At 41.1% G+C, this 21,782-nt stretch overlaps 1 protein-coding gene and 1 non-coding gene across 2 annotated transcripts; one reads left to right on the top strand and one right to left on the bottom strand.

The window, feature by feature from the left end:
* The first annotated feature begins 284 nt into the window (after window positions 1-284).
* LOC139592655 (uncharacterized) lies at window positions 285-2,131 on the top strand. Its single transcript, XM_071432722.1, has 6 exons — window positions 285-389; window positions 521-676; window positions 841-942; window positions 1,190-1,292; window positions 1,552-1,608; window positions 1,818-2,131. Exons 1-6 carry the CDS (start codon window positions 285-287, stop codon window positions 2,036-2,038), a joined length of 744 nt encoding a protein of 247 aa, XP_071288823.1. The 3' UTR covers window positions 2,039-2,131.
* Window positions 2,132-21,101: 18,970 nt separating this feature from the next.
* Window positions 21,102-21,214, bottom strand: LOC139592662 (U5 spliceosomal RNA). Its single transcript, XR_011680082.1, has one exon. It is a non-coding gene; the product is annotated as a U5 spliceosomal RNA (small nuclear RNA).
* Between the last annotated feature and the right edge of the window lie 568 nt (window positions 21,215-21,782).

The following is a 21,782-nucleotide window of genomic DNA, read 5'->3' as shown; positions in this document are numbered from 1 at the left end:
GCCCTCGCTGGTGAGAAGGGGGCAGTGGCTGAAGCCGCGCTGGCAGCGTGGGGCTGGGGAAGGGAGACCTTTGGGCTTGGCTGGCTGCTTTGGCAGCAGGGGCAGCTGCTGCCAGCTCTCCCGACTCCCGCTTCAGCTGCCCGAGTGCCCCAAGCAGCTGTTGGTGCTGCGGCCAGTCACGGCTTCACAGCACAGCCTGGTCTTGCACACAGGCCGGAGGAATACGAGGCCTCTATCAACACCTGGTGGAGCTGCTGGCCCATCCAGATGCAGAGATGGTCGGGATGAGCCTCTCTGTGCTCACGCATGTGCTCCAGGACAAAGACCTCGAGATACCCAGCACCGCCGCCCTGAAGCTGGCTGAGTCCCTGCTGCCACACTTTGAGAAGGTAAGGCTCTGCGCCTCCAGCCAAGGGCACTGGACGCTGCCTGTCTGGAAACTTTGTGCCCTGTTCATTTTAGGGCCTTTGCCCCAGTGAGCCTGGAGTAGTTGATGCTTAGGACTTTTCCTTTCCTCCAGGACAACAGCCATGTGCAGCTGCTCTCCATTCAGCTCTTCAGCAAGGTGCTGGAGCTGGGAGTGGAAGAGAAGGAAAATCCCCTCATGACAGTTGTGAGCCAGAGCCTGCTCCCTCTGTTCTTGCGCTGGCACCACGAGGACGTGCAGGTGGCCGAGGTGAGGTTTGGTGTGATGCTGCCGCATCCCTGGCCGGGGGCTCGGCCGCCTCCTGCCCCGGCGCCTCGTGGGCTCCAGCCTCCCCTGGCCTTGGCACAGGGAGCCGGCTCCCGTGTGACTCACCTGGGCTCTGGTGCCACCTGCGGCTCTCTGCTGCTCTGCAGGCGTCTCGCGAAGCCTTGCTTTGTGCCACCCGCTTCCTGAGGAGGAGGGATCTCCAGGAGCCGCTGAGGAAGAAGCGGCGGATGAAGTTCGCCGAGAGCCTGGTAAGGACAGCCCGGGAGCCCCAGCCACAGGCTGGACTGGAGAAGCCCCCCCTGCCCCCGGTGCTCAGTGCGGGGGGCTGGCAGCTGCGCCCCTGCCCGGCGCTGCAGCCGGGCCCGCCAGCCTGCATCCCCCACGCTGCTCGCTGCCCTGGGCCGTGCGCGCCGGCTCGGCCGGTGCCGGGCGCAGGGAGCGCCCGGCCGAGGGGCAGAGCCCGCTCCGAGCCTTCCCTGCCGCCTCTCCCCGCAGCTGCTGCAGGACGAGAGCCGAGCGGCCGAGCACCTGCGCTGGGCCCTGCCGCACCTGCGGAGCCCACAGAGGCCCCTACGAGAGGCGGCCGTCAGGTTCCTCGGTGAGCCAGCAGCCCGGCGCCCCTCCCCGCCTCCCGGCCCGGCCGCTGCCCCGGCAGCGGGAGCCGCGCCCGGGCCGCTGCAGCCCCGCCCGCCCTGGGCGCTGCCGCCGCCCTCCCGCAGCCGTGCCCTCGGCCGGCAGCGTGCGGCAGGGGCCCGGCACGAGCTCTGCCCGGCAGGAGGGCGTGCGGCCGCAGGGCTGGCAGCGCCCGTGTCGGGCAGCTGTGCCGCCCGGCGCCGCCACATGCTCTGTCTTAACAGGGGTGGCCGGAGTGCTCATGATGGGGCAGAAGGAGGAGCTCCAGGTCCTCAGTCAGGGTGAGTCAGGGCAGCCGCGTGGGGGGCACAGCCCGGACAGCTCTCTGGGACACGTGGCGGATCCGTGGCCAGCACCTTCCGCCCGAAGCCCTTGTCTCCCGCTCCCTCCTGGCCATGGCGAGAGCCGGCCGGCATGGCCCTGGCAGGAGGCTTTCCTTGGATTCCCTCAATTTGGCTTCTGACCGTGGCTCTGTTCCTCTCTCTTCCAGCTCTTCAAGCCCTCAGGGAAGACGAGAGCCCATCCTCCATGAACTCATGGATTCAGATGAAATTTGAAAGAAGATCTGAAGAACTTCGTTTGTCTCCTGGACCAGATGTACCTGTACCGGCCTCCTTTGATGACTTCCAGTTCCCATCGAAGATGGGACCACCTGCAGAGCAGAAGGGGCCAGCTGCAGCTCCAGGCACGGCTCTGGCTGCTCACAGCTGAGCCTGTGCGAAGCTCCAGCAGCTCCTGCCATCTCTCTCCCTGTTGGCAGCTCCTTCCCTGCAGCCCTCAGGCCCTGCCCATGCCCTTTTTTACCTCCCAGCTCACCCCTTCGCTTTGCTTTCCCTTAATAAACTGTTTGTGTTTTTCACTTTACCTGCATCTCCGTGGAGTTGAAGCGGCGCAAAACCTGAGCCCGGGGACACGCAGGGCCCTGCTGCCGTTCTCCTCCCCACTGTGTTCTGTGCACGGGCAGAGGAACAAGGGCAGCTCAGGCTGCAAAGGTCCCTGTCCCGCTGCTCCAGCTGCACAGCAGCATGGAGTTAAAGGGCGTGCTGAGCACGCTGAAGGGGAAAAGGACCCTGGGTTTTAAAAGAGCCAACTTGAGTGTGCTCCAAACCCAGCCGTGAAGGATTCCAGTGCAGGCATCCACCGAGGGCAAAAGAGCTTGTAATGGCAGAAGTTTCCACCAAGAGCTTCCTGAAAGCACAGCGATGCTCCATCCCTACACAGGGACAGGAAGAGGGCAGGACAAGAGACCACCGTGGCCTAGCAGTGAGCTTTGGGTGTGCCGTAAAGCAAAAGAAGCAGCAGCGGCAGCGGAGTGGCTGGGACTCGGGAGCGCGACCGTCCCAGCGGCCGCAGCGCTGTCAGGCAGCGCCTGCACGCTGGGCGCGCTTCCGGCAGCTCTGGTCTCCCCAGAAGTGGGGAATCAGGCAGCCCCTGCCTCAGATCTAGTTAGAAACCCAATGCGAGTAAAGAAGTGCCTATAAATTTAGTTTAGAATTCAACTTAATGGCTACTATACATTCGCACTGAATATTGTAAATGTCTTTGAAATGAATATTGGCTGTGTGGATAGAAGCAGGTTTACAAAACCTGAGAGGTGATTGTTCAATTAAACCTCAGCCCAAGTTTCTATCAGCTGAGTGCATGATCTAGGCAGGATTTTCGTCATTAAGGAAAATCCTGTTTATAGTTGAGTGAATGTTTTCAAACTTGCCCTCAGGGGAACATGGTTGATATCAGGGCTGGTTTTAAACTGACAACAACACCCTCTTTTTGCAGAGCAGGTGTAAGGTAACTGATGTCTGTCCCATAAAAGGGACTACAAATGTGCTACAAAACCAGTCCCATGTTAAGTGCAGAAAATCATCTGGTCTACTTCTGTACCAACACACATTTGTACCAACCTGCTTCTGGTCTTGAGTCACAATGTTGTGTGGCCATCTAAAAATAAGTCTCTGGACAAAAAAAAATAAAACTAATCTTCACTGTTGACAATCACACTAAAATATGGGTAGGAAATCAACTTCATCTTAAAGTAATGAAATCGGATTTGGTTCAGACATAATTTAAGAATTAGCAGCTGAACCTGAGGCCATCATATTTTCTTTTAATTGCTAATCATCAGATATTGCCCTCAATTCATCATTATTACTCAGTTAAATCGAAAATATGCTAGCGGCATAAACTGACATTCGATCATTGTATCACTGTCTAAGTAATTACTTATGTCCAGGAATCTTTTTTTTCTGTAACCCCTTGTGTGAGATATGTAGAACAGTAAGATATGCTGTATGTTTGCCACTCTATTTTTCCTTATGTTTACAGTTTCTTTAAGTTCTCTATAATTTCACATAACATAAATATACAGAGTTTAGACATCACAGTAGACTTTTTTATAAACACCTGCCTTTCCTAAACTCTCCCCATTATTTAAGGTAAATATATCCTCCCTGTTTTGAAAGACAACTCTCTTTAGACAAGGGAAGCACTGCTCTTTCAAGAACTCTTGAAACAATTTTTTTTTGTTCACTGTCTACTTACCTATTTACATACTCCTTCAGTTGCACCAAATAGAAAAGAGAAGCTGGTAATTTCTTTCTGAAAGATAATGTGAACCTTAAAATAAAATCTAGTTTTGGAAAACTTTGAGTATTTAAATAGATTTATTTCCCAAATTCCTTTATAATGTGTTGGTTGGCTCTGTTTCCAGATTTTAGGGAAAATGTAAGAGATCTAGCATCACTTGCAGAGACTCAAATATATCATTAAACAGGGGAAATGTGTTTGGAGCAGATTATTACTCCAAAAAGTTAAGTAGGATCACTTAAATTTAATAAACAGCTCACAAAGACTATGATCAAACTTCTTTATAGTTCTCCTTTTCCCTGGAAAAAGTATTTCAGAGGGCATGGCTAAAGTGAATGACAAAATCAAGCAATAAGAAAGAAAAGTAGATGAGTGACTCCGAGATGAGCTCTTGGTCAAAGCAGGGTGCTATGAACACTAAGGTGCTGGTTTTGATCCCCACCATAGGCCGTTCACTTCAGAGTTGGACCTGATGATCGCTGTGGGTTCCCTCCAACTCAGGCATTAGGGTTTTAGAAGGAAACTAGCCATGGTTTTGTCTAATGGCTGAGTGCTGTCAGCAAGCTCCCCATGAGTTATCGAGCAAGAAACTAATATGTGACAAAAGAGGAAGGTCATTCCCCACAACATCAGCAAATGCTCAGAAAGATTACACATTACCCTGACAGTTGTGGACACTGTACTTATTCCAGGGGTGAGCAGTGAGGCAGCAAGGTTTCATTAAAACCAGAGTGATGCTATTAAACTTTTATAATTTGACTGCAATATGTGCAGCAGCATTTTACATAAGCTGAAGCCTGTGCAACATGCAATGAGGGAACCAATAAGTAGTGAATTACAATAATCAATACGTGAAATGACAAAAGCATGAATCAACTTTGCAGTGGTGTCCCGACCTGGGAAGAAATTAGTTTTATATAGATCACATAAATAACTAGATAAATTACTTACTGGGCCAAATGAATGGCTCATGTAACTCAACTGTTGGTATATGCAGCTGGTGACACATTTGGATCTAGAGATGAATTTGGATGATTACATTTTGACATGATATCATACTGAGTCAGGCAATTAGCATAACAACATTTTCACAAGGACTTATTTTAATGTAAAATTTATGTAGATTCAGCTATGCTCATGCATTTTTCTTGTTTGCAAGGGGCATTATATTGCTCCACAAGAAAAAGTCTTCGCTGCAAAAGTTTTGCTGGCTAAGTTTAGGTTTGTGTATTCCATTATTGGAAACAGGAAAAGAATGCTTTTTTTATTATTATTTTTTTAATTGAAAGGGACATTCCTTAATGTATATAAAATAAAATGATAAATCAGATGGGTCCATTTACGAGTTTTCAAAGATTTTGTAGCACAGCAAGAAAAAATTAGTGTTGAAATTTGTGTGTTGCATTTATCCTTTTTGGAAACTGGTTTTGTATGAGCTATTTGGTAGAAATCATGCAGATGTAGCAGAGAGGGTGTTTCTTACCTCTCTGTCTTTAATCTCATTACAAATACCTAGAAACACATACATGTTTATTGCAATTATTTCTATTAAATAAGAGACCTATTGGAAAGGATTCTTACAGAAATGTTTTCAGGATGGGTTTAAATTTAGCAGCCTTCAGTATATCTCTTAACTAATGATTGTGTAGAATAGCACCAGTGATAACTATACTTATCCATTCTAATTTTCTCAGCTCACCATTTGGATTGATGAGAAGACTGTTTCAAGTGCAAGTATTCTCCTTCAAGAGACAGGAACAAGTCGACTTGCTACATCCTCCAATACTGAGATGAATGACTGAACACATACACTGTTAGTGCCAGCTTCTTACGGAATGTGAGCAGGGGGTGAAAATGAATGGCAGCATGGCTTCTTACCCTAGGTGCATCTCTCTCAGGAAGTACAGGCGTCTTTGAAAAGGAAGCAAGAGAACAAACATAAATGGTAGGCAAGAGAAGATTTTAGGCTAACAAGTATAAATAGGTGTTAAAATTAAGAGAGACTTCCCTTGAATACTGTTGGTTCAGAAGAATATCCAGTATACAGAATAGCCCTGCATAGATACCCAAGTTAATTTACCAAAAACAAAATAAAAATTTAGAAAGAAAAGGTAAAAGGGTGAATTTTAAACATCTCCAATACACCTTCATTAAATCCTCAACATTTCTGTATTCTGTACGTAAAAAAAATATGAAGAATAAATGAAAATGGCAGGTTGCAGACACTGTGCTGGCTGACTAGCAATGATATGTGTTGATCCTGCCAATGTCTCAGAGTTGTTCACATGCAATGATTGCCTTTTTGACTGTTCACTCAATTCTTGTTAGCAAAATATCACAGTAGGACATTGAGATCCATTAGTCTCCTCAAATGCTAGTGACTGTCAATGAAGAATTTAGTTTTCCCTTGGACTAACTCTGTCTTGCATGGGTGAGGATACCCATGAGATCACTGAATAATTCAGGTATGACCCAAAACATGACAAACAGCATTGAACCAAATTTATCCAACAATTCAGGCAGGGCCATAGTAACCAAAGTTGATTTAGTATTCAAACAATGAATGGAAAGAACAATGCTTTCCCAAGAAATCTGCATAGCAGAGGTAGATAAATTAATCTCATTTCTGACCAGAAATCCTATGGTTCCCACTTGACATGGAGGAAATATAAGATGGACACTAACGTTGTCCTAAAGGAAAAAGTGTATGAGCAAACAAAAACCATATTAACTTTCAGTCACATTAGTAGAGTTCTCTGTCAATAGAACTAGGGCCTGTTACTTCAGTGTCTGAATACTCACCTTTTTTCATACTTACTAACACATTGAATGGATTTTATAAGAGATAGTCATACTTCTGTGCAAATGGGGATTGCCTTTGTTTTCATAGCTAACACCAAAATAAAATGCCATGTCTAAATAAAAAAAGAAAGCATGATTATTCCAAAATTGTGGACCCGAGGAGAAGATCCAGGCTACAGGGAAGAAAAGACAAATCTTAGATTTAGAAAACTGATAGGTCAATTGAGTCACACTGAACTGTTTTCTGTTTCCACCATCACGATTATAAACGCTGAAGTGTTAAAGCAATGAAAGAGTAACAATTCAGAACAGACTGGGACTCATTTTGAAAAAGTTGTGCAGGCATATATAATAAAGGGCAATATTAGTCCCAAACCACCACTGATTAAAACTGCATTTCTCAGTTTTTCTAGAATTTTATGCATGATTGTTAGAGTCATTGATTGAAAACCTGTCTTTATTCCACTATAATCAAGTTACTTTGCCCAGTTTCTCTTAAGTAACTGGAAAATAATTAGGATTTAGAATGTTGAATAAAATGCCCTTTTCATGTATCAAAAAGGTCTTGTAGGCAAAATTCTAAAATGTTAACAAAGAAGGTTGTATGTTGGGAAAGTTTTAAATACATACTCCTATTTTTTTGCCTCAGTGAGTACACTTTGTGTGCTGGGCATTAGCACAAAGCCTGTCATTATAAATAACACTTCCAGACAACAAGAAGAATAAATTTTGCCCCATCTTTATTGTTAGTTACTCTATAGTTGCTTGTTGTTTTTCATCAGAAAATATTATGTACCTATCATTCCAAGAAAATATATTTGTTCTATTATCTCAGCCTAAAAGTTAAAAGCAGTAAAATAGAACAGGCTTTGACATTGTGATTTATGGTACAAAAGTACAAACAGAAGAAAATGTGGGCTTCAATGTGTGCTTTGGCAGCTCTTGGTTTATGAGAAGGCTACATGAAGCAGTTTACTGGTCTGGAAAAATTTCCTTATTTTTCAACCCTCTAAATTTTTCCAGGTAGTTTATTTGTTCAGTCTATCACTAATATGTATGTCAAAAAACTTACTGTACTACTGGAAAGTGGAAATAGGGGTTTTTTTACAAGTTCATGCATGAATTCCTGAAAAATTGACATTGCCACATAAATAACTGCTTCAGAAAGTAAACTAAGTGAAGTCTGAGAGGTTTTAGCTTTTGTGTTCCAGGATTTCACTTTCACTAGTCCTTAAAGGATGGTGAAAATTTGCATGTTAGGCTTATGGAGAGAATTTTACAAAAAGTAGGGGAAAAGGCGGAATTGCTTAAATCCAAAATAAAAGTGTTCTTATTGTCTAGGGCTGTATATTTAGTTGTGGGGGAGATATTTTTCTTTTGATCTGACAGTAACTCCTTAACTGCTTTAGAATAAGCTTCATCATGCAATAGAAAGAGCTGTACTGTTTAATTAGATTTACACAACAGGTTCAGAATATATTTTGTTCATTCTAAGAGCTGATTAAAAACCATCCCAATGTGACCTTCCAGGCCTGGATCTTCCTCGAAGAGTACTACAAATCCCCCTATCCCACTGACCTGGGTAAGAACTGAATACAAGAACATTTTTGTAGAATGTGGAACCCATCTTGGAAGTTTAGTTCCATTGTTGCATTTGAATTTCTATAATCCGCTGTTACAGCTTTGCTCTCTCTTTGCAGGAGTGTTGTTTGTTTGCAGGGGTTATGTGTGGGTTTTATTGTTTGTTCATCTTATCAGTGCTCAGCTGTCAAGCACTTCATAGGAGGAAGCATGACAGCTTTTATTACTAGAAGACAGGAATCAGCATTATGGTGCAGCCAGTGAATAGTATTTCTCCAGACTTAATGAATGCTGATCTCATTTACAAAGTGCATTACTTTGACTCCCATTCTAATAGGAATACATTAATGTTTTTGAAAATGACATTTCATGATTAGCTAAGCATGACACCTACACAGTCATTTCAAATGATTGCCTGTTCTCAAAATTGTTTTACTATGTCAAAGGAAACAATAGACTTTCTTGCAAGTCTGTTAAAAATTGAAAAACAATTATTTAAATTCACTTTGACTCGCAGGCCTGACTTTTTGGTAAAGAAATAAGCTCATCTCTGTATTTTCTTTTATAATATTCTTTATTATATCTTATTTTCCAAAGACTTTCAACACTCTGTGGATTTGGGAAGCAATTTTCATTACTATAAGCATTACTGTTTCTGGCAAAGGATTATTTAAGAACATTGAAAAGTTAATTGACCATAGATTCATGGGAAATATTTTGCCTTTGACATTAAATATGGTTAGAATATCAATGAATTAATACAGGGTAAAAAAAGAAATACCTTTCTAAGGTTTTATCTATGATGTTGTGACATTTACAAACAAAAATAACTGAAGAGAGGATTATTTTCAGTGCAGGGCAGCATTTACAGTATGTAAGGAGAGCAGCTGAAAGCACTCTGCTGAAAATCAAAGGAGCATACTCTGTTCTGGGGTGACATGGAAGTCCAACAGTGTTCAAAAGGTGAGAACTCATTGCATGGCCCCAGCCCTCACCTGAGGTCAGTCAGGTGTCTCCTGCAAGCCCAGGGATCTGGGTCACAGCTGGGCCAGATGTGTCCCCAGCCCCACTGCCTGCTCAGTCCCTCGAGTCTGATCACCTGCACTGTACGTGTCAGCCTTCAGCGCAGCAGCAGCTGCAGTGCCAGTTACAGGGGCTCCCTTCAGAGAAATGAGAAATGAGAGGTTCCCAGAGAAATGAGCTCCCTGCTTTTGATGGTGACAGCTACAGCAGCCCAACATGAGAATATTCTGCATAATTTTGATTGACTCCCTAGTAGGCTGGACTAATCTCCTTTGCAAGTGCTCACACTTGTTTGCATCACCATGTTTGAATTCTGTATAGGGGTCCAAATGCAAAAATTGCAGAGAGCTGCACTTCCCAAAAAGCAACAAATCAGGGAGCATACAGGAAACCCACCACTACAGTGCAAATTCCCAGAGATTAATATGTGAAATGGCAATCTTTCTGTAGTTTTATCCAGAACACGTATTCAGGTCAGTAAAATACACTAATGTATTTTCCTCACAAGGAAGGAAAGGTTAGTCCAAGGGAAAAAAAAAATGTAATTTTTTTTTTTTTGCTTTGTGCAAAATTTACATCAGCAGCTGTAATGAATTTAGTGTTTGTAATACTTAATTCTGTCATACGAGATGTTTTAAAATAAAGAAGATGAGGGAAAAAAAAGAAATAGAAAGCCAATTGGCATGCTCCAATGACTGAAGAAAGAATTTCAAAGATAGTCTATTCACTCTTCAGTGTCAGAAATTCATTTGTTTCTAAGTTTCATCTCTCAGAGACCTTTGATCTGATTCCCATTTCCCATCTTGCAACTTCAATATGTATAATGTTGCTTCATTATTTTCTGACATCTTGCCTCATGGTGAGCAGGTGTGACTTGAAAATAGTATATAAAAGCAATCTCTGGTGCTTTTTCTAAAACCTGAAAAGTAATCTATGCCTGAACCACTCATTTGAAAGAAAAAGCATTTCTTAGGTCCTTGAAACATGGAACAACTTTCTCTCCTGCTTTGGGATTTTGTGTGTGAAGTTATTTGGCTCTCAGGGACATTACGTTTGATCTACCTACCCTATTTTGATGTAAGTGGTTACATATATATTCTTAGGGCAATTCCTAAACTAAACTAAGGCCAGCAAAGGAAAAGGAACTGAGGGGAGAAGCTTACTCTGCTTTCATTGCAGACTACTTGTGACAGAACACAGCTGTACACAACAATGTACAGAACTTGTACTATTTTACCTTGTTTGTGTAGCTGGAGCTCAGGTTGCTCTGGCAGCACCGGCCTTCTGTACTGGCACTTGGACTGGCCAACAGGCTCCCTTCTTCTGCCTCTGGAGTGATTCTGCTCCTTAAGCCATCTCACCGCAGGCAGTAAAATTAAAGTAAAATAAAATAAAATAAAATAAAATAAAATAAAATAAAATAACATAAAATAAAATAAAATAAAGCAAAGGAAAAGGGAAAGGAAGGGAAAGGAAGGGAAGGGAAGGGAAGGGAAGGGAAGGGAAGGGAAGGGAAGGGAAGGGAAGGGAAGGGAAGGGAACTGGGGAGAAAAAAAGGAAACAAATCTCTTTGTAACTAGGTCATGGATCATTGTGACAGTAAGAGCTGCTTCTCTGAAGTCAAGGCTTCTGAAATTAAAAATATTTTGACAGCTTTATTGTAGCAGATCTAAAGTATTGAAGCACTCCAAGATTATTAACCTCCAAATAAACTGCATCTTCTCTTCAAGAGGAGTCTTTGATCAAAGCCCTCCTTTTTTTATTAGCTTTTTCCCAAATCATATCAGCAATATATGAAATATTTTGCCCATCATTTTGCAAATTATTGTTAGGAACCGATTATAGGGATTTGGGAAGTGGAGAGAAGACAGATTTATTTCATTTCCTGTACTTTGAGCCCAAGAAATATATAAGAAACTAACACTAGAGTCTTTAGGTACATTAGCATAATATTTACTTTTTTTTTTTTTAATTGGAAACTGAACTGATTTCTCTAAAATGTAAATATAATGATTCAGTCTGAACTAGCATCCTGCCTGCAGTGCTTTTTGACCCTGCTAAAACAAGTGCTTTCCCTGAGCCAAAATACGTGAAAGGAAAAATGTTTCTTAACATGGTGTAGATGATACAGGCATACACAAAATGTCTACATGCTTCACACTGTAATCATAAGATACCAGCATCACAAATATGCTTAGTTCAGATTTGGCAATTACTTAGCCAAACTGTGAACAGAGAAGACTGAAGAATAAACTGAAGAAACTGGTATATACTACGACTATCTTAAAAATATCTTGCTTTTAAGTGCTTATATTTTTGAAGCAAAGTGAATTTTCCACAAGCATAAGGCAGAACTTCACTTGTATTTACAAACACATTTTCAGTGTTTGAGTTGATAGTTTTCCATGTGTTTATTTTGCACCAATATTTTCTCATGCTGGAAATATTTTCTGAATCTGAATATAACTTTGCATAATGTGCATGGAAAAGTTAGTTAAACTGAATTTCAAACTTAATGATCAAGTTGCCCACAGCAATCTCACAGCTTTATGTATCATACTCTGTATTAAATGGTTTTCCTGTTTTTTGTCCTTCAAGCAAAAATGAGTAAAAGTGGGGTTTGAAAATGAGTCTTACTACTATGTAAACCAAAAGATGCAATAAATTTCTTTCAGCAACAGAACAGTTAGTTATTTACAAGAATTTGGGTTTCTAAACCACTACTCACCATAGTGTTTGGAAGAATAGCCGGTCATGAAACTAGAAGACAGTGTGGTTGCAGTAAATTCTGTTAAAATATCTCCCCAGCATTTCATTTATTAAATTGCAGCATATTTTCTTCTATTAGATAATTTAAAGTTATTTCATAGGCTTTTGGAAGGGCTTAATTTGAAATTAAAGGTAATTTAACCTGCTTCATCAGCTAATTAAGCAGTTTTCAGTGAAAAAAATTATTTTGTGATTTTTATGGTTTCAAAGTTACATTCCAAGGATGTTATTTGACTAAAACAAAATATTATATTAACTTTTTTTTTTCAGTTCAATAAGCAAACACATAAGGCCAGTTCTCAGTACTCATTACTGATGAGTATTTCAAAAGTAACATGAACATTTTTTGCAGAATTAACTGTTTAAAAATTCCTATTAGAACTGTTTGATTGAGCATTTCAAAGAACATTTTAATATTTCAGAAGTAAAGCAAATCATTTCAGATTAGGATAACATTGCCTTCTTAGCAGCAACATTTGGTATAAGTTAATTTGGTTTAAAGAAAAACCTTAGACAAAATCAAAGCTTTTGCATGAAAGGAAGCAATATTGCTGAAAATAACCCTCATAAATAAATAAATAAAGAAGTAAATGTCATGATCTTAGTAATCCACTTTAATATTAAACTTAAAAAGGATCTTCTTGTTAATTATTTTTGCTATGAACAGATGTAGAGATATGGGGCTTCTGTATAAGGGAGGATTTTTTGGCTGTTCTGCATGCAGAAGTGATAGAGTAAATAAATGAGGCAGATTGAAGATGGAGACAGTGAATAGGTCATGTACAGGCCATGTCCAAACTTAGCAGTGTGGCATGGGCATAGCAGTGCTGCTCCATTCAATGCATGTTTGAACAAAGATTTTTCACAAGAAAAAAGCAAGTAGAGGGCTAAATTAGACAAGAATCACCCATTTTATATGTCATACACCTGCTTGCAGGGAATGTACTAGAGGATTACTAAAAAGAAACTTTCAATTAAGGATGAGGTTTTGTACTTGTATAGGAGGCACTCTCTTGCATTTCCCCTTGAATAATTTCACACAAGTCATTGTCAAAGATAGGAGAGATATATAAATGGGCAATTGGCCTCATCAAATAAGGACATTTCTGCCTGGTTTCAACCACTACTGCTAAGCACTTCTCAGAAAAGTTGACAATTTAATAAGTGTTGCCCAAACAGCCAGAAACTTGTTTAAATTAGCAGGTAGTACAACCACCACAAAGTAAGTTTCAGAATCTGATTTTCTACAGACAGGGCAGCTTTTTGAAAGGCCTTACCGTACTAATTATAGCGAGTGTTTTGTAATGCTTCATCAAAACCACCGACCCACACTGCATAGCAGGTGCTCATTAAATGTGCAAGATCTGCTATTAATAATCATTTACCCCTTGTGGAAACTGTGTAAAGCATATAATAAAGATAAAATTTAACTTCCCAAGAACACTACCTAAGAAAATGCTATTTCAATGATATTGAGTTAAAACTCCTAATTGTTTCTTCACACTCAGTGAATTGAAAAAGAATAAAGTGACCCTGCCCTCTGCTGATGTCTCAGAAACTAAATACTATTTCTCAATAACACATGTATGCACTAATCTTTGTATCAGAAATACAAAAGCCATTGGATGCTCTGCTGTAACATACGTATGCTTTCAGTATTGCTGTGCATAAATACTACATCATGTGTCTTTCCATCAGTGTTACTGAGCATCCCAAAGGCAGAATATACACATGAGTTCAGGAAACGTAGGTAATTGTCTGATAATGTCAGTAGGATAAGTTATAGTCCCAGCCCTATTTTCTGCTTTCCCATTAAAGAAGCATCTGCCTTCTCAGCTATTTTTAACCATTGACAAGGACAGACCTAGAGTCCTGCTTCACAGAAAGCAAATACAGTTGTAGTGTGCCGAGTCCCTGCCACAAAATAAAGAAATGAAAAGTCAGTAGCTTGTGCAAGGTAAACTACCCTGTGCTCCCATCACAAGTAAGCACTATCCTGCAACTGTAAAACTGTAAGCACTGCTAAACTTGAAGTTCATTTCAAGGGCTGATAAATATGATGCAAGTAAGCTTTTTTTTTTTTTTTTTTTTTTTTTGCCTACATAGTTGGAAACCTAGAGATATTACCACAGGAGGAGAAACAGGTACTGTCTAGACCCATTTCCAGTAGCTTATAAATATCTATGCTCACGATTCCCAGGATTTATCTTTTTGTTTGAGAGCAGCTGAAGGTGAAAAAACTGGAATTGTAATCACTGCAAACTTGGACTTTGAGAATGCATTTTTCTGATAGACAATTTCAAAGAAATGCACCAACTTTTTTGAAACACATTTATTTTAAAATACTTCAGAAATATTATTACAAGCCCAGGTGGCTAATGCAGCTAACAGATGTGCAATTTTGTCTAGGGATTACAAAAAATGCAGTGTATTAAATTGTGTCATATGGCAGATGGGTAGGAGCTCTGTGGAGTGTTCGGTTGATTACCCCATAGTTTCTGCAGTCAGAGGAAAAGCCCCAGCCTGCGTTTTTGCATACACACAGTTAATGGAGAGTGCCAGTTTGCATTTGTTAAAGTAAGGGTATTGAAACAAAATACCTCAGGGCTTCTTCAAGATTGTCTATTCTGTATTGTTTAAGGGTGAACACTGTCTTCTTGTGTCACAGAAAAGAAATGAAATAGGGATACAAGCCCTTCCAGCTAACCAGCTACTTCCTCTGATAAAGGTGGGGTTTATCTGACTATTTCATTTGCTCTACCCAAATAGCCCTTTGAACTTTCTTTATTAGCTGTAATTACATTACAACAGTTTCACGAAGATTCAAACAATGCTTATGATTTTAGAACAGCTTCCATGCCTAAATGGAAAAGCTCTTACAAATCTAATTTCCTATTCCATTTACAGAGGTCTGCTGCTTGGTGACTCATAATCTTCCTATGAGTTGCAGCAGTCTAGAGAAAGAGCAAGCAGTTTATGTTGATTCAACAAAACAATTACCTTAAAAAGAATAACCTGTTTTTCCTGCTAACACAATTTTTCTGCAACAGTGTTTACACATTAGTATGAGTAAAATCAAACAATACATAAAGTAGAAAAAGCAAAGAACTTGACTACCAAAAATAACACATATTCATAATAACTTAAAAAATGATCATGACTACATATTGATTGGACTATTGATTTCAGTCCAAAATAGTGTTATGCATTTCGTCATTAAAAGTGAAATAAGAATATCCTGAAACCACCAACACATTTTATGTGAAAAAATTGATACACTTAATGTAATTATTCCATTTATAATTGCAAGAAAATGATGAAAAGTTGAATAATATTTTTCTCATCCATTACTGTAGCAATTGAAAAGTGGCACATTATAAATGGAGCTGAGTAGGAATATGAGCATAAAAACGGCTGCCATCTAACACTTTCTGTATAAAATCCTGCATTCAATTATCTACCAGTTTGTCAAATTTCAGCTGTTGCTGCTAAAATTTTCCCTGTCAGCAAATGCACTTCAGACAGAATTTCTTTTAGAAAGTTTCTTTAAAAAAGTTTCCAACAGTATCAGCAAGGACTAGTAATTGGTCTATGTTCCATTGAGACCAAGACTCTGTGGAATAAGGCCTTCCAATATATTCCTGCTTTGACTAAGGAAAGCAGCTGTTTCAAAGAATGCCTACTAAATAATGGTCAACTTACTAACCTGCAAAAAAAATCCTTACTGTTTTTCACATTTTCGGTGCTCCTCCTTCTGAAGAGTGTGCAAAGTGACTCTGAAATAGAATTTTTTGCTTATTGAAATTATTACTTATGATTGCTATGAGCAATGGGTCTATGAAAATGCCTGTTCCACTGCCCTAAGTGTGGCTGTTGCTGGAGCCCAGGAGAAAGCATGGCAGCCTCTGAAATGGGGAAATGCAGCCTTTCAAGGCAAAAGACCTAGATGAGTGAGAAGTGTGCTGGGAGAGGGAAACACACCGTGAAACTAGGACAGCAAGGCTGAAAATAGTGAACGCATGCAAAGAGATGGATAAAGGATGCAAAGAGTTGAATAAAGATCTGCAGATGAGAGTATGGCATTCAGGATCATAGAGAGAGAGCCTCTAAGAAGTTCAGAAGAGGACTGGATAGGAACAAGCTAAAGGGACAGGGAGATGCAGGCCTAGGGGAGGGCAAAGCATCTCTCCAAGTGCAGAAATGGACCCACACATGCTAGAGACACAGCAGCCATCAAAGCTGGAAAATCCTCTGCTAAGTTGTGAATCTCATCCTCCACTGGTACTGGTTCATACAAAGCATGAAGACTCTGGAATGTTTATCAGCTGCTGCCCCAGCCACAGGAGCTCTGCTCTGAACATTCAAACCCTGCTCATGTGTCTCATGGCGTTTATAGTTTTCTTTTATGTCTGTAATTTCATTGCCCTTTATGTCCTGATTAGTAAAAGGAGAACAATCCTACCCTCTCATCTCACAGTTGGATTGGAAAATGATATGTTTTCTGCACTTGGAGTAGGGTCTGAAGAGTTGGCAGTAAATAAAGCAAAAGACTACAGGTTGACAGAGAGGCTGGCAGGAAAAATAAATAAGTACTGACACAGGCTGTTTTTCCCTTCAGTGCATCCAATGAGGCAGAAATCTGTGAAATAGAAAGTAGGTGATTGTTCAGTAAAAAGCCCTGCAATGGGAAAGGGCGTCCACAAAGGCTAACTTTAGTACTGAAGATTTTAACCTCCAGGCCTGTCACCAGCTGACAGAGAAGGCTCCTTTGGGAGAAGATTTATATGCCTTAAAATGGGCTTTCATTCTAGAATTGCTCTTCAGAAAAGTTTGCCTCTCCCCCTCAAATGAGGAGGGACTCAGAAGAGGTAGCACCTCTCAAGCTCATCTATGCTCTGTGAATTTTCCTCTGTGCCATACTGCAAGTGTACAAACTTGTTCTGCAGGAAAAAGAACCATCAATTATTAAAAACAAGAGAAAACAACCCCACCAGTAACATTGAAATAAATCTTTTAATGGTTCTTCTTCCATAAATGCTCTGTGAATTTTAATGATACAGGAAGTTTGAAGAGCTGTCTCTCTGTTTCTAAGCTTAGCTGAGACAAGTGCATGATTGGAAACAGCATGAAAAGTCCCTAAAGGATTGATTTTCAAGTGAAAGACTAATTAATTTATTTGCAAAAGAAACTCAACACTTCCTAAAACTTTGGATAAAGCAATATCATTCTTTATATATAAGGGTGTTTGAATTCTTCTTTATGGACAAACCCATCTAGAAATAAGAAAAAATCTTAATTTAGTATTTTGATATCCAACAGCAGAAGTCTTGAATGTGTTTGAACAGCTTCAGGGGGAGAGCTGAAAGCATCAAACTGACATTTTCTATCTGCAAGCTATTTTCCACACGCAGCTCAGCAGAGAAACTGGAGACATGCTTGAGACAAACAGCAAGTCAAAGGTTGGCAAAACCCAGACCAAACAGGGGCTAATCCTGCTACAAGGCAGGTGGCAAAAGGCAGAGGGGCAGCTCTGCAGGTCATGGCACAGGGATACCATAATATGGCTGTAGGGAGGAAACCACTGAAGAGGCTTTGAAGAAACTGGCATGGTCAAATTGCAATTTCACCCAGTTTGCAACATGCAAGCACAGGTTTTTACCAGTATAGGGAAAAAGCAGTTTGGACAACTAAATTCAGCAGATATATTGAGGTAACTGTAGTTTCCTGGCTGACAGTTTCAACATGGGGAGGAGAATTTTTGAGTGAAGCTCCTCAGATTGTTTGTGAATACATTGTGCACTATGACAAAGCTGCTTCTCAGGGCTCACTAACTCCTTGCTGTACTACTGGTGAACATATTCTATGGCAAAGGCTTCCTTTGAGATGCTGTGAAGGGGAGCTTATCCAGGCACTGCTGCTTTTCCAAGTAGTTAGGAGGAGGAATGTCTCACTGACTGAACTACAGGAATAATTGAACATTTTAGGAAGAGGATTGCTGTTCTGATTCTATGTGCATCTCAAGTCCATGATTCCATAAACAGTGAACAATTCAACGTGTGTGAGGGCCTGTAAAGCCCCCGCAGTATGAGCAGGAGGACTTTTATGGATGAAGCTCTCTGTTAACTCCTTTTTCACCCTCTGTTGCTGCAGATTTTGAATTGACTGAACCAGATCTGCAGGCTTTAACCTTTTCCAGCAACAGCATCACAAAGGAGTGATAGCAAGCTGAGCTATGGATACCAAGCCAAGGACTCACCATATGGTGTTTTTGTTACACACAAGGGGAAAGATTGCTTTAAAGACCAAGGGCCGAATTCATCCCTGGTATAAGACTACTAAGTTCAGTGGTGTTAGATCAAGCATAAAGTCAACAGCACACTAATTCTATGTGATGGGGAACAGAAGTCAAGGTTGTTTTTCTAATAGCCCAAGGATGTCTATAAGGTAAACTCAGTTGAGCCAAGGGGGTTTTTTATGTGTAGCTGACATCTGTTCTCAGAAAGCTTGCAGCAGACTGGAACGGTTTCCCAACATTTTTCCTCTCTATAAACACTGTGAACTTCTGTGACAGCCAGAGATGGTGAAAAAGCATGTTTCATGCAAAAATGGGCACCACAAATGACCTAGGAGATAGTATGCTAAAATACCCTGACACTTCTTTAGTGATTCTATATTCAAGAAAGAAATACAAGAAAACATTCTAACAGCCAGTTGTTAATGGTTGTTGAAATACATTGACACATGACAGCAGATGAATTTTAGCCATTGTTATCACCATGCACATTGAAGAAATTAGAGTGGAGACAATACACTGTCAGCTAACCCTACTACTGACAGTCTAAGCCCCTTTTTTACATTTTTCAGAGCATTTGATGTGAAGATCAATTAAAGGGCTTATTTCAAGTCATCTTCTACTAGCACAGCAGCTCTGACATGCAGAACCCCCATAATGCAGACATTCAGTAAAGTGCATATTGGTACACTTTTATCTTTACAGCATGTTATCTCATTTTTACAGGGAGACGTTACCAGAATGAATTGGCTGAAATGCAAAAAGTAATTGAGGAACCTGGCTTTTAAACTTCACGAGCTATTAAATAGATGGGGAAAAAATTGGTTGTTAACATGAGTCAGGCTGTCTAACCTGTCTGCTGCTGTGGGTTAACTTTGAAATACCTGAGAGAGATTTTAGAGGATATTTCTGAAGCCTGGGATAATGGCTGGTGAAGTTGGACTCAAGGTAATGTAAATCAGCATTTATTTAACAGAAGACAGTTAACAACTATAAATCCAAAATAAATGTAGCTGGAATCAGGCCAAATGAATATTTTCATATAGCAGGAGATATTACATAGGTATTTTAGAACTGAATTCAAGCAGGAAAGTGAGAAGAAAAATGATGTGGCTAAACTTCCTACAATATCAATAAGACCCATCTGCAGAATCAATTTTTTATTGACAAAGCAAAGACAGCTGCAATACACGTTTCAAGAAGTATAGGTTGTCTCATGACTCTGGCTGTTGTGAAGTGGCAGAGTGAGTACCCAAACCTGAGAGATGAGTTTACAAAATGATCCCTCTTATAGGCTCCTGTGGGAGACCAAAACTGATCTTGGTGGATATAAATTATTCATGCCTTACCTATGTTATTGATTCTGGTTGTAAACTCAGTGTAACCAGAAAAGATAGCACTGATTGAGAAGAGAAAGGGGATACCCTAAAGATGCTGTCTGGTAGAGCAGGACATGCTGCTACTGTAAGGACTGAGGCCAAAGGATGCCAGCAGGAAGAGAGTTCATTAAAAAACCTGACATTTTTCTGGGAAAACGAGAAATTCAAAAGCGTTTTCACTGGTAGTGCTTACTTTGCAACTACCAGGGATCTTTTATACTCAACTTCTGGCTGACCACCCATGGTAAGAAACAATTACTAGAGCTGCCTTTCTCTGAACCTAGCAGTCTCCTAACACCCTCTTTGATATGAATATTGATAGTCCAGCTATAGGTTGCTTGATCCTCTGGAGTTCCATTGCTCCCATCTGCCACCGTAGAAGCCCCCCACACCGTCCCTTCCCATTTTCCTGGAGCTGTTTTCTTCTCACAAGCTCCCCTCCAGAAGGTGGCTGTGACTCCCAGTTACTGGACCTGCCTGGCATCCACAGGCCACCTTTCTCAACTCAAAGATGACAGGGAGCATCCCCTTTATCCTAGATTTCTTAAGGGTTTAGCAGATACTTTTACCCATCAGGAAATACCTGTGAGGTGCAGGACCCAGGCAGGCCATGCCATATTTCTAGTTGAGACTGAGAAGAAGCTGCTGCAGCAGCAGACTTGTACTGACAGCATTTGTATCTGTTTGCAGCTTTTCCCCTGTGGAATGGGGAAATGCAGCCTTTCAAGGCAAAAGTCCTTAGTCTTTCAGCTTCCTCCCTATGCTTGGCCACTGGTGAAAGGCAATCATTCACCTGCTCACAACACAGGCAGGCTTCTTCTGCAACCCCCCCCAGTACCACTGATAAATTCAAACACTCTGCACAGGAATGGGTCTGGACAGACACATCCTTTTCAGAGGGCTCCATTTGGTTACATACACTGCTAATAATCACAGTTTTTGACCCTGTAAAAATCATTACTAACAAAAAAACCCCTGTAAAAACAACCAACAGAAACACAACAAACAACTAAAAACACCACTAGCAGGTGAATACCTGCAACCCTGCCGGTTTGCTCTGCCTGCATGAACTGCTGGGCAAACTGCTGTGCCACGCCCTCAGAGACGTGCCACGCCCTCATAGACATGCCACACCCTTAGAGATGTGCCACACCCTCTGAGACATGAAACACCCTCAGAGATGTGCCAGGCCCTCCGAGCTGTGCCACACCCTCTGATGTGCGCCATGCCCCTGTTTGCCCCTCCTGACTCATTCCCACTTGCCCCGCTCTGGGTCCCCGTGTTCCCTGGAGGCATCTCTTAATCACCCTGCTGCTCACCAGAGGAGAGCCCTGCCCTACACCTGTGTTGCTAATGAGAAAAAAAATAAAAATTCTTGGCACTTGTGCCTGTTCATCTCCATGGAAATCTTTAGTAAAAGGCAAAAGATTTATACAAGCTGAAGAGAAACCAGAGTATTAATTAAGGTAAGTATTTCCTGTTAAAGCCAGGACATGAGGACCATGAGTTTACAGCAGCATTATATTTTTGTAGCATTTGTATCTAGAAAAATGTAGAAACAGATCAAGAAATTGAACAAAGAGTTGTCATCACCCTACACATGAATCTTTGGAGTCACCTTTTCACATACTTCTTTTATCATGAATCGTCTGACCCAGATTCAGCCATCTGGGAAATCAGGAAGGGAAATTTGAAGGAAAACATTCCCTTCAAACTGAAGAGGGGTTATCAGTCAGGGTGGAAATTGTGAATACCTCTATTCTTTCTAGCAATGGGTAGCTGCCATATCTGCTTCTTCTACTTTTAGAGTCAACAATATATGGTCATGTTTTAAGCACCTCTTCCTTACAAATTTCTTTTGTGATGCTAGAAATTAAAAGTAACCACATATTAAGATGCAATCTGCTATTTATGTGTTGGCCCACATGAAAGGATTGCTTAGGTACCTAGAAATTTCTGGTTTTAAATATGCGATTTGCCAGTTTTATTGTTTATCATGTCTGCTTCTGATTCCCATCTTAATAGT

The sequence above is a fragment of the Agelaius tricolor genome, unplaced genomic scaffold, assembly GCF_023055355.1.
Source record: "Agelaius tricolor isolate 1412-34295 unplaced genomic scaffold, bAgeTri1.0.p SCAF_8, whole genome shotgun sequence".
Lineage (NCBI taxonomy): Eukaryota > Metazoa > Chordata > Aves > Passeriformes > Icteridae > Agelaius > Agelaius tricolor.
The sequence above is the reverse complement of the archived record's forward strand: the minus strand, read 5'-3'. Positions and strand labels throughout refer to the sequence as shown.

What these genes read in the sequence shown, in the direction of transcription:
- LOC139592655 (XM_071432722.1), top strand. Translation starts at nt 285, where the DNA reads ATGAGCCTCTCTGTGCTCACGCATGTGCTCCAGGACAAAGACCTCGAG. An exon ending in TGCTGCCACACTTTGAGAAG is followed by an intron (nt 390 to 520) that starts GTAAGGCTCTGC and finishes CCTTTCCTCCAG; the next exon opens with GACAACAGCCATGTGCAGCT. An exon ending in GCTCCAGGTCCTCAGTCAGG is followed by an intron (nt 1,609 to 1,817) that starts GTGAGTCAGGGC and finishes TCTCTCTTCCAG; the next exon opens with CTCTTCAAGCCCTCAGGGAA.